This window comes from Amblyomma maculatum, chromosome 8 (genome assembly GCF_055883805.1).
Source record: "Amblyomma maculatum isolate TAMU_Amacu chromosome 8, ASM5588380v1, whole genome shotgun sequence".
NCBI lineage: Eukaryota > Metazoa > Arthropoda > Arachnida > Ixodida > Ixodidae > Amblyomma > Amblyomma maculatum.
In genome coordinates, this window is record NC_139351.1 from 37,718,692 (window position 1) to 37,731,475 (window position 12,784).

The 12,784-nt window shown below is 46.9% G+C and overlaps 1 protein-coding gene across 2 annotated transcripts in view; it reads left to right on the forward strand.

The window, feature by feature from the left end:
* cdi (serine/threonine kinase) overlaps nucleotides 1-12,784 on the forward strand; it is a 45,785-nt gene that overhangs the window by 18,045 nt on the left and 14,956 nt on the right. Inside the window, exons 6-7 of one of the 2 annotated variants that reach the window (XM_084576226.1) lie at nucleotides 3,577-3,709; nucleotides 9,328-10,091. In XM_084576226.1, coding sequence (XP_084432352.1) covers nucleotides 3,577-3,709; nucleotides 9,328-9,425 — 231 coding nt within the window. In that variant the 3' untranslated portion in view covers nucleotides 9,426-10,091. Of the gene's footprint in view, nucleotides 1-3,576; nucleotides 3,710-9,327; nucleotides 10,092-12,784 lie in introns of those variants that run through there. The other variant, XM_084576225.1, reaches the window with a different exon arrangement.

Below are 12,784 nucleotides of genomic sequence, written 5' to 3' on the forward strand. Positions count from 1 at the left end.
CTCACGGTGCGTATGCATGGGCTATGCCGCCGCCACCAGTTCTTTGATATGATTTTGGTGCATGTATTATAGTAGGCGTGTATTATAGTATTCGTGTTAAAAAGTGATACTATCGGAATTTGGGAATATTCGAAAATTACCGAATACACAGAAAAGTTTCTAATTCACTGCAATTTCATTACACTACACGCTTCACTGCAATGCTTTGCCACTTGGACTGTACAGTGAAGCATCCTCAAAACACGATGGGGCTGTTTTGTGAAGAAGGACCACTGTGAAAACTGCAGCGGAGGCAAGCCCGTTCAGAGCTTTTGTTTAATTCAGACATGTTTTTCTGGGCCTTTGAGGGCCGAATAAATGAGACGTTACAGTATTCAGCAGGAATATGACAGCTCCACTCATTTTTATATAGGGCCTTCCTGTACAAAAACAGGTATACACAATCCTGTATGAAATTTATCCTGGGTTTTTCACTAGGTTATACTCTCTACAATTTTGGTTTAATTTTATTTGCAAATAACATGTGGACTCTGACATAAACGAGACAAACAATGTTTGATATTTTTAATTTTTTTTTCAATCACCAATATTCATTATCCAGATTAATTTTTTTTTTTTTTTTACATATTCACATTCTAAAATTTCAGTTCAGCCTTGGAAAGACCAGGATAAATTTTAGAATTATACGAAAAATTTATGAAATTTGCCTAAAAAAAAAAAAGCTTAAGAACTGTTTGTATCGCAATAATTTTAGGTAATGGCCTCCTGGAATGTGGTTGGCTGTACATTTGAATTGAAAACTAAGGTTCAACGACGACTTTTCACAGTTTTGAAAGTCTGGTGCTTTGCTTTGCGCAAGCTGTTGGAAGTGTGGCGAAATTGTTCCAGAATCTTAAATTCCTTCACAGTGCTTTTCACATTGCGACACCATAGCAGGCGTGCCTCTTACACGCATTTTGGGAGTGCTTTACCATACAGTTGGCCCCATCCAGGATGCTCCACTTCATAGGCAGAGGGGTTAAGCATTCTCAAAACTTGATGTTTCAGTGTACTTAGGGGAGCAAAAGAGGAAAGTATATAACAGTTGCATCTTACCTGTACTCACCTATGGCGCTGAAATGGGGAGGCTAACCAAGAGAGTTCTACTTAAGTTGAGGACAACCCAGAGGGCTATGGAACGAAAAATGGTAGGGGTAACATTAAGAGATAAGAAGCGTGCAGAGTGGGTCAGAGAAATAACTCAAGTTATCGACATTCTAGTGGAAATTAAGAAGAAGAAATGGACATGGGCAGGACATGTAGTGCGAAGAGAGGATAACCGATGGTCGCTGAGGGTAACAAACTGGATTCCAAGGGAAGGAAAGCGTAGCAGGGGGCGGCAGAAAGTTAGGTGGGTGGATGAGATTAAGAAGTTCGCAGGGGTCAAGTGGATGCAGCTAGCACAGAACCAGGTTAAGTGGAGAAATATGGGAGAGGCATTCGCCTTGCAGTGGGTATAGTCAGGCTGATGATGATGATGATGATGAGGGGAGCAAACGAAGCACATAGGTGCAAGAAGGAAATAAATAGTGAAAGCTCGTTAATTCGAACCCTGATAATTCAAATTTTTGGATAATTCGAACTACACTATTTGGCCCGGCCAAGCTCCGTAAAGATCTGTGTATAAAAAAGTCCGTTAATTCGAACGCGAGGCGGTTCCGCTACGGATAATTCGAACTACACGCAAAAACTACGAACTACAAAAAAAAAAAAGAAAAGTAAAGAAACACTCCGCGATTGGAAGGCATAATTGGAGGCTGTGCATGTCCAAAACGGGGACATAAGATGGAACCAGGTAAAACCATGGAAGAGTGGGTAAAACTTAAATGGCGCCATGACCGGCGCGGCGGCCGGCGGCGTTGGAGGGAGGGGACGGCGGCCGCGGCAAGATTAGTGCATGGCCGCGGCGGCGGCTGCCTGCTCTTCCTGCCTGCTCTGCCTGCTCGGACGGGCACTATCAATTAAATGTTTTTTTCTGTCTTTTTTTTTTTTTTTTTGCGGTAGCCATTTATCCTTCCACCCATCAGTTGTCAACTGAAGAACGCGAGTCAGCCGCGATCATGACGCTGGCTTTTAGCACTGGTCGCTTCAAAAGCCGCTTGCTGCTATCGCGCGTTCTGATGATTGGAGTGGCAGTGGACGGCGCCTGCCCCAGTCGCTCATAGCATGATAAAGCGAATGTACTGTAAAGGAGGCTTGCACAACCGGACAAACACTGGCACTTTGTCAAGTTCGATTCCTCCCCTCCCCCGTTCCCCTGCTGGAGCTAAAGTCGAAATGTGGACCGTGAGGGCGCGAAACGGAGGGGCGCCTAACGACTGACGCTTTTTTTTTTTTCCAGATTCGTAGGCACAAATCGGGGCTGGATGGGTTCATTATGTCAGCGAGTTCGTTACACGACTAAATACGGTACATTTACTGGAATACAAATGGTTCTTGTCAGTTTTTTTCGAGGCCATTCGATAATTCGAACATTCGATAATCCGAACTTTTTCCCCGGTCCCGTGAAGTTCGAATTAACGAGCTTTTACTGTATTTGTAAGCATTGGAATAGCCTGACTGTATTCAAGTACACAGATAAAAGAGCAGTGGTATGCAAAGCAGTGTCTGTAACGGCATGACCGGAGAAGTGCCACTTTCAAGGCTGCAACAATGTTGAATGATTGGTGAGGTGTAAATTTGATGTGTACTTACTTTCCTGTTTCTTTAGTCAACATTTGAAACATCTCTGTTTTTCTTATGCAGGCTCGACAGTACTATGTTTTTTCGTAAAACACAGCATGTTGTTAACATCTCTTAAGGTATAACCTTTGTCAAAAGCTTAGGGTCTAGGGGTTCTGCTTCTGAGCCCTGTAGTGGCATTGATTGACAATTATTGGAGGTTCATCCCACTGGAGAGGGTAGGGTAAAAAAATATTCTTGCCATGGAGGGATTCAGAACACTAGAAATGCATTACAAGCCACACGAAGTTGCTCAGAAGCAGACCCCTTGGGCTGTACACTTTTGACAAAGACTGTACTTGTTTACACATGGCTACTGGTGTTCATGGCAGAGGAGCATGGAAAATGATGCAGTTCACATTGTGGCGGCAACTGTCTGAATAATCCGCCACTTCTGGAGTGTGTTTGAAGTAGTCGATGCAATCCCTGGGGTGTCCAAATAAACGAGCTTCTGATGCAGTTAACTTGCTTGGGCGTTTGACAGGAATCCAGTAGCAGTCGTCCTTCCTTAGTCCCCTTTTTTTTTCGCGCTGTTTAATACGGATAGATACCAACTCGCCCAAATCGCTCTACTGTACAATTGATTGGGGCTGAAATAATGAGGCTTAACTGTAGTGTGCGTTGTTGTGTAGTAGAAATGACTGGACTGTCAATTTTTTAGAAGCTGTCATTGTGCACTGTCGTCATGTTTGCGGCCACCTTGTTCTCCATCAACACACATTTTGCTGTTTGGTTTCGTTTAGGCCTTCTTATCAGGCCCTTGAAATTGCCACCATTTGTGGGGAGTTGAGGTCTGAGCAGTTGAGGTCTGTGCAGGTGGAACCGTCCCTGCGGCCCACGTTCCAGAGCATTGTGGAGCAGCTGGAGGCAATGCTGGCTGGAGATGTGGACGCCGACTCTCCTGCTTCTGATGCCACTGACGACAGCATTGGCAGTGTCCAAGCTATCTGTGAGTGGAGTCTTGTGTGTGTTTTGCTGACGGCCAGCAATGGTAACTCGCGCCGTACACATGCCAACAACGGCAGCAGGGCTACCATTTGCGACGCGAACTGTGGACGACACAGCTGGTGTAAGGACTTTCTTGAGGCGACGGTGAAATGAGGAACTGAGAACGGACAGGTGGGCACCTGTATTAATGAGAGCAGAAACGGGAACTCCATCTACAAGGACGTCGATACAGTTATTTTGTAGGGCAGGCATCAGCAGAGGTTTTTCGGTTCGGGGGGGAGGCTTTTCGGATCAATTTAAAGTAATTCCTTTTGGCCTTTGCAATGCCCCAACAACCTTTGAACACATGATGGACTCTTTGCTCAGAGTCTTCAAGTGGACCATTTGTTTGTTGTTATCTTGACGATGTAATTGTTTTCACCTCTACATTTGACAGCCATCTCCTTCGCCTTTCTACAATTCTTGCGCTTTTTAGCCGTGCGGGCTTCAACTAAACTCCAAGAAGTGCAGCTTCAGTCATCGAGAAATCAAAGTCCTTGGTCACTTGATTATTGCTTTCGGTGTTCAATCTGACCCTGACAAGATTTGGGCCGTCAGAGATTTTCCCACTCCGCGTTCATCCAGCGATGTTCGCAGCTTTATTGGCCTATTTTCCTATTTATGGACGACTCGTCCCGAAATTCGCAGCCCTTGCTCGTCTGCTCACCCACCTCCTCAAGAAAGACATTACATTCTATTGGGGCCCTGAACAAGTTGCAGCTTTCTTGGAGCTTATTGCTGCTCTCACTACTCCACCGGTCTTGGCCCATTTCAACCCATCCGCCAATACTGAACTCCGCACCAACGCAAGTGGCCATTGCATAGGTGCTATACAGTTAAACCTCGATATAACGAAGTCGGAAAAATCGGCACTTTACTTCGTTAAATTGAAATTTCGTTACGCCGAAATTCGCCTCCCAGCATGCAAAGGAACTTCCAAAACGTGTTGTGAGTGTGGTGCACGCACGGCAAAATGCTTTATTAATGGTGAAAATAGTCTGTTATCTTTTTCTGCGCTTTTTTCTTCATCAACAAAGGCGTCACACGTCGTTCGTAGGCCCAGAGTGACTGGATGGCATCTTGGTCTTCTTCTGCGCTAGCAAATCGCCTGAGCACGTCGATCGCGTCTGCTTCGCTTTCGCTGTCGTCTTGAGAGTTTCCCAACACGTCGTTCACGATCTTTTCCACCGTCACCTCCTCCGTCGCGAGGACACAGGAGTCTCCGAAAAGATAGTCATCCAGCTCGACTCCTTCCGGGATGGCACCGTCGCTGCGAAGACGCTGCCACCTCTCATCAAGCGCCTCTTCTTCCAGCGCAGGCAAGTCCGCCTCAGAACTAGCTGCTTCAGCTGTCTTGAAGCCCGCTTTGCGGAAGCAATTCTCAAAAATTTCCTTTGAGGTGGAGTTCCAGGACGCGGACAACATCTCAAGGGCCTGAAACAAGTCCACTTTAGTGGGGCGTTCTAGTCGGAGGTCAAGCAGCAGCTTGTCAATTAGCCGCCGGCGATATGCACACTTTACGCTGTTTATTATGCCCTGGTCCAGGGGCTGAATTAGTGACGTGCAGTTCGGCGGCAGAAACTTCACCTCAACTTGCGACAGTTCTAAATCTTTAATGTGGTGTGCGGAGCAGTTATCAAAGATGACGCACACTTTGCGTCCAGCGGTTTTCATGTCCGCGTCGAAGGCTTGCAGCCAGTGACGGAAAATATCACGCGTCATCCATGCTTTTTGGTTGGATGCGTACTGTATTTCCAGCTGGCGCGAATTGCTGAAGCACCGCGGCTTCTTGCTGCGCCTTATCACGAGCGGCACACGCTTGTCGCTGCCATCCATGTTGGCACAAAGTAAGACCGAGATGCGCAGTTTGCTATGTTTCCCACCGTGACACTTTTCACCTTTTAATGCCAACGTACGACACGGCAGCATCTGATAGAACAACGCCGTTTCGTCGGCGTTGTAGACGTCGGCTGGATCATAGTGCGCCAAGATCATCGGCACTTCTGTGTCGACCCAAGAAGCCGATCCTGTCGTGTCAGCTGATGTTGATTCACCACTTAAGATTTTGCCCACGATAGCATGACGGGCTTTGAAGCGGTGCAGCCACCCGCTGCTGGCCTGAAAATCGTCGTGGCCGAACAGACAGGCAAAATTCCTTGCAGTAATGCGCCGCATATGGGAATGTTCTGTTCCCTAACCGACACAAACCATGCAAAGACCGCCTTATCCACATCTTCGAAAGTGGGAACCTTCAACCTTTTTTGTTGAGCGTTTGTTCCGTTCTTCAGGGATTCGAGGACAGAGTCTTTCGCTTTCAAAATCGTCGAAAGGGTGCTCTGCGGTATGCCGAACCGGACGGCGACATCCTTCTTCTTTTCACCATTTTCCACGGCTTTGAGCACATTTGCCTTTTCTTCAAGAGCTAGGACTTTGCATTTCCCACTCATTCTTTCCGAGATGTCAGGTGTGCGCACAAAAACACAGCGCGAGACACATCGACGCGTACACTTCAGGAGCACAAAACCGTCAGAAAACTTGCTGTGCACGTTTCGGTGGCAAGGCCTAGACTGCGTGGGCGAGAAAACTGTGCGACTGAATGTGTCGATGCTAGTGTCCTCTAGCGGACTTACTCGACACAACGTTCGGCAGTGTCACCCGTGCTACCTCAGATGGCGTGGCAAACGGTACCTGGTCATCATCGTCGCGATTGCCAGCCATGTACAGCTGTGCCGCGGCCGTTTTTAGGGGCGCAGGTTAGTGCGCGCACACTTTTCAACCACTAAACTTCGCAGTATACTTTTATTAAATTATTTTGGTTCATCTCGAGCCAGCAACAAAATTTCGTTACGTTGAAAGTGCGCCAGAACTACTTCGTTATACAGAGGTTGAAAATACATTGTGTTCTATGGAAGCGAAGTTATAGAAACTGAAATACTTCGTTACATCGAGGATTTCGTTACACTGAAGTTCGTTACATCGAGGTTTAACTGTATTCATTCAGCGATAACACGGCCATACAAGGGTAATTGCGTATGCCAGCCGCCTCCTATCAACGCCCCAACAAAATTATTCTATCACAGAGCGAGAATGCCTGGTGCTTGTTTGGGCTACAGTCGATGACTGAGTTTTCGGACACCCAATTTTTCGGACATGCTTGATTATTCGGACTTTTTCCCGGCCCCAGGGCATATCTTATAAAGTCAATGTATTACGCTGCTCAAAATTTCGGACACTCTAAGGAGGGCTATTCGATTTTTCGGACATTCCAAGTGTCAGCCGGCCAACTGCCACACATTTTGAACGGTTTCGCCGCCATCTTGCTTGTTTACTTTTTTCTTCGATAGCCTCGAAGCCGGTGCAGGCCTTGAGTGCCGCTCCTCAGCTAAACACGCTGAATCGAGGCTATATTATTTGCCTGGCAGCTTCCGTTTCCGGGACAACGTCGCTGCTGTCGCTGCTCGCCGCTGCAGTGCTTTTTTTTCTTTTAGCGTGATCGCTTCGACTGCCTGTTCCTCTGTGCGTTGCCGAGCGTAGCGAGTAGGCCTAGCCATGGTCGATGCGAGAACTACGTTCTGTCGCTACTGTGGCTCGCATTTAATTGAATCGACTTCGGTTCTTCAAGAAGCTGTTTCCGGATTTTATAAGTTCTTTTTTTTTTTCGTGCAACGCGGCAGCGAGAAGGCACTCAACGGAGTCTGTGTTGTGATTCATTGGTTGGTGGTTGTGGTGTGCCTCGGCAGTGGGAAAACCTACTCTGTCGATCTGCTTGGAGCACCAATGCGTGGAAGTCTGTAGCACCCACAACGCTGCGCAATTGCTTTTGTACGTCGATTTTTGCTGAATGACGAGTCGGCTGCCTTGGACGAGGAGAGTGTCGTCGAGCAGCTGTCAGGCAGTGAGCAGTTCGTTCAGGACCTTCGCACTGCTGGTGTCGAAATTCCATCGGCCGTCTCGTTTTCAGAGTTCACAGACGTGGACTACCAGTTGGAACTGTGCGCTGGGCTCGTAGATGCAGGAATTATTCGCCAAGTGCTTGTGGAGTCTGAGAGCGATGACGACGATGACTCACCTGCAGCAGCGCAGCCGACGCAATCTGAGCTGATGCAAGCGAAATTCAGGCGGACCTGTTAGCACGGAAGCGGAGCATGGTGCAGAAAAGCAATCATGACTTTTTCCGGCCCCAAAGTCAATAATAGGCAATAAATTGAGCTTTTTTGGTGCACATTCGTTTTATTGGACTGCCCGATTTTTCGGACATTTTCGTGGTCCTTTGAAAGTCCGAAAAATCGGTCGTCGGCTGTACACATACGTGCACTTTATTCCCATCCTGCAGACCAAAAGTCTGTCATTTTCAGTTGCCGCCGTGGTGGTCGCGCGGCGACAACAGTCGTCTCAAAATCAGCGAGACTGCGAGCAAGCTTCTCCATAAGGCCTATTAATGCCTGAGTGGCTTCCATCACAGTAAGGCCTGAATTGGCTCTTTCCAAGTCATCGCCGCTGTCCTCTTACTTGATATCCTCATCTCTTTGAGGAGGGGCATAGTGCCGCCCGTTCACACACACACTCATGCATCAACCGCTTCGCAAAGCACCACAGCTCAATACAGACGATGCAATCACCGGTTTCGCACTACATTCACAAAGCAAAGAAAGGAAGATAGGCTATGTCCGCTACGTCGCAACTGCACGCCTGCATGCGTTGCGCGAAGTCACGTGGGTGGGTTGGATTGGATTGGTACTGAGGCTGGGTTCATAAACGATGGTAACGATGGCTGGGTTGACTGTGATGGTTACTGCGATAGGGCTGCTAACAACGATATCGAAGCAGCCATTGATTCCCGGGCTGCCTATTGACATGGACATCACCGCGGCGAACAGTGTTCATTGGAACATGGTCAAAATAGCCGCGTAATTTCTCTAGAATACTTTCTAGTACACTATAGTTGTATAACCAGCACTCCGTACGTTCATAACGCTTTTTGTAAAGAAGAAAGCGTTTTGCGTCGCAGCACGGCGTCAGCCGAACTGCAACAAAAAGTGCGTATTAACAGGTAGGCACTTCACTAGCCACTACGTTTTAAGTGGTCAACCAATACATGGGTTTCAATAGCGGCTCAGCCAGGGAATCTTCACAACTACGTTTTAACTACAACTACTTGGTAAGCGGGTACATATTAACGAGGTTTCACTGTATAGCTATGAACAGAGGCTTTAATCTATTCCCATGGGGATTCCCGCCTCTGTTATCAGTAGTTCGTCAATGTCACTATCCAAATAAGAAAATGGTCGCATTCCTAGATGCAGGGCAATCTGCAAACCGGTGAAACGTGTTCACAAGTTCTTGGGTTTTTGCGTTTTGCTTTACTTTGCTTTGTTTACACAGTATGTTGTCAGACGTCACTGCTTTTGTCTTCCACCACGTATAAATTTTGTGTGGACCATACAAAGCGTTGGTGCAAGTATGCACTTGTGTCTGTTCCTCATCTTTGCCCTGCAGAATTTTGGAATCCGATTGTGCGCAGCAGTTTTCACAAAAACCTGGAAGAGGCAAACGCGCATGTTGTTTTTCTCCTCCATGCAGTTGGGCCAGAGCATGCGTGTTGCAGCACAGCAAATCCATTTGCACACCGGTTCAAGGATGGCCGCAAGATTCTCGAGGAGGACTCTAGTCACCAGTGACAATGACGAGATATGCCAACGGGACGGGACTCGTGAGAAAACCGCCCCACTTCTTCTGCCAGCCTTTGGAGAACTTTTGCGCGCGCGCACAACACCATCCGCCCGAGGACTATTTATTATATTACCAACCGCCTCTCCTCTGCCCCTCCGCTGACCTGAATCTTCTCCCCGGTGTGTCAGCATTTTTGAATCCCTGTCCTCGTGTCAGGGATGGCAGCCAAGTGACTCTGTGGTGACTGAAAGTGGCGAGTATACAAACAAATGAACACAAGCGAAGTGTTGCTGCGAAGAAAAAAAAAATGAAAAAGAAAAGCGTGTGCATTTCTGTCTGGCAAACCATCGCACTTCTGCCATTTTTTTCCCCCGAAAGGAAGTGAGCGCACAGTTTTGTCCCTATATTATTATTTTTTTCCAGCACTGTTGTTACCCTCTCTTCAGTTGTTAGCGAATGCTTTCAGCATCCTTCCCTCTCAACCTTTTCTTTGCCTCTTGTAACTTAAAGATATGTCCGCTCTTGACCTTGGTGAGGAGCCTGGCAATTTGTTTCATCCCCTAGCTTTTCTAGAACTGGCAGCACCTCTTCCCTCATTTTTTGTTTTCTGTCCCCTTTTTGTGCGGTGTCGTCGGGTGTATGATGCCGTGTGGTATAAAGCGCCATCTGGTACATTTGTGCTTTCTCTGCTCCTTTGTGCACTGCGTATATGTTCTCCGTCATGCAGCGGACATTCATCCATAAGCAGTGTAAAAGCAAGGTGCTGGTATCTACATGTGGCAGAGAAGCATCTTGATCTCTGAGGTGGTGTGGGAAAGAAAAATGGAGCTATGCATTGGCTTGGGCTTGCCCGTGAAGCCTGTATGCAGCCTGCAAAAGAGACCTGGGGTTCAAGTGCAGCATAAAAATGAGACACGGTACTTACCATTGGGACACTTGCTGTTATGGGCCAGAATACAACACACTCACACCCTGACTGGCTCGTGCATACTCAAACCTAGGCCTGAGCCACCATCTTTCCTTAAGCTGGCAAAACGCTTCTGTGCCATGCACAGCAAGTAGGCGTTGCTACCTCTAGTGCTGAAACACAGCCATGTCATCCCTCTGCTAGCAGATGTCATCTGGCACGAGAAACAAAGGAAGCAAAGCAGCTTGTTGAGCATCGCGCTTGACGTGTCAAGAACTCTGCCCCTGTGGAGTGGGCAGCCTGCATCCTTTATCATCGTGTGTTTAATTATTATGTACCTGCATGGGCTTTTGTGGTGACAAAGGTTTACAAACCAAGGATGAACAAACCCGTAATTAATGTGCTTGATATGGTCGGCCTAATTAACTGCATGGCCATCACAGTGCGTTAATCATTTAATGACTGCATTACATGAATTAGTGTGGGCAGGACAAAAGAAAGAAGACGTTGCTCAGCCCGCACCACCTTAGGTGCAACGGGCTAATGACTTTGTTACAGAAAGATTCTAGCATACATGGAGCATTTTCTAGGCTATACATGGGCCATCAAAATCACGTTGCTACACAAGAGCAGCCCGCAGCTATAGCATTTGCTAGCTGTGTTTAGATGTTAGCCGCAGCAGCTTGCACTGAAATAGTGTGGTAGAAGCCAGTGGTAGAAGCCAGGTAGAAGCACATGAATTTGTTTGAGGGCAGGCAATCCACTATAGGCCCATTTGGGCCATTTGCATTTCTCGCTTGCAGGTTTGAGGTGGTAACACTTTGTCAGGGTTCCCCAAATTATATCATTTCAGTTCATTTATTAACCATAAGAGGTATGTAATCAACAAGTTCAGTCACAGTTCTTCGACAGATCGTCACGTATTTCAATGTTGGCACTGAAGGATGGCAGCGACGGAATGTGATGGATGGGAACATCAATGATGAACGCTGCTCTTTTATATGGAATGTTCCCAATAACCTCGAAGCTACGCACTTTTCGTAGTACTTGGCTTACAATAAGTGCCACTCTCTCAGGTTATTGAACCCTGCACTCAATGTTTCGCTTCTAAAATTCATTAGCTTCAAACTGTTAATTATGGCATCATGCACCGAAGCGGTGGCCTTGTGGTTGAGCATCTGCCTCGCGTTCAGAAGGTGCCAGGCTGCAGAGTGACCACTTGTTTTCCAATAGTGAATGTTGACAAAAAGGTACAGCATGAGGAAATTGGGGAAAAAAATAATCATTGCACTATTTTCACCCAAAAGCAGACTAATTGTTTCATCGGCAAATTTATTTATTTGCTACGGTGTGAAACTGTTTCTGCAGCGCCTCGAGGATGCCATCTAACCATCGCGTTCGCTGCCTACCCCTTTTCCGGTGACCCTCAACCTTTCCCAACATCAAATCTTTCTCCAGCGACTCCTCTCTTCTCATCAGATGACCAAAGTATCTGAGCTTTAACTTTAGAATTTGACCCTCCAGAGCAGTCAGGGTTTATGGTCGACAATATCGACTGATTTGATCTTCTGGCAGTCCAAGGAATCTCAAGAGTCTCCGCCAGCACCACAATTCAAACGCGTCAATTCTTCGGCGGTCAGCCTTCTTCACAGTCCAACTCTTGCATCCATACATCACAACTGGAAAGACCATAGCACGAGTTATACGGATCTTGGTTGACAGACTAATGTCTCTGCTCTTTACTAGGCGGTCAAGGCTAACCATGGCTCTCTTTCCCAGAAGCAGGCGTCTCCTAATTTCATGGGTAATCTTGGAGCCCAAGAAGAGAAAATCTGTCACAGCTTCCACTTCTTGTCCCTTGATGCTCCAGGACTTGATGCATGCAGATGAAGTTATGTGATGTTAGGAAGATAGTGAGAGACCGGAAAGCGTGGCGTGACATGGTCTATATGGTCACGAAGAGTCGGACACGACTGAACTGAGCTGAGCTGAAACTGTTTCTATCTTTCAGGTTATTCTGCAGCCATTCATTGATTTGACCTTCACATCCAAATGCCCTCCATACAGTGTCCCTTATAGCCTGAGTTGCTTTGGGTTATACCCCACAAAAACGATTTCAGATTTCTCATTTTGCAACTCTGGAAAGAAACGCAGGGTGGCAACGCTACAGCGTAAAGGTGGCCATCCCATCTGGGACACTTTCACTTGGTGCTAAGCTTTGTTATGCATTTGTATGCATGGAGGCAGACTGCAGTGAGGCACCCACAAATCGTGCAGTTGAAGTGCACTTTAAAGAATACCCAGTGGTCTAACCAGAGCTCTCCGCTACGGAATCTTTCATAGCATAAGTCGTTTTGGGACATTAAAATTAGGCCGTCTATTTTCCGGTGTTCATTTCTGAGAAAATTCGACAGATGCGTTCTGCTGTTTATTTTGTTTTCGAAAAAAATGCTAAATGCT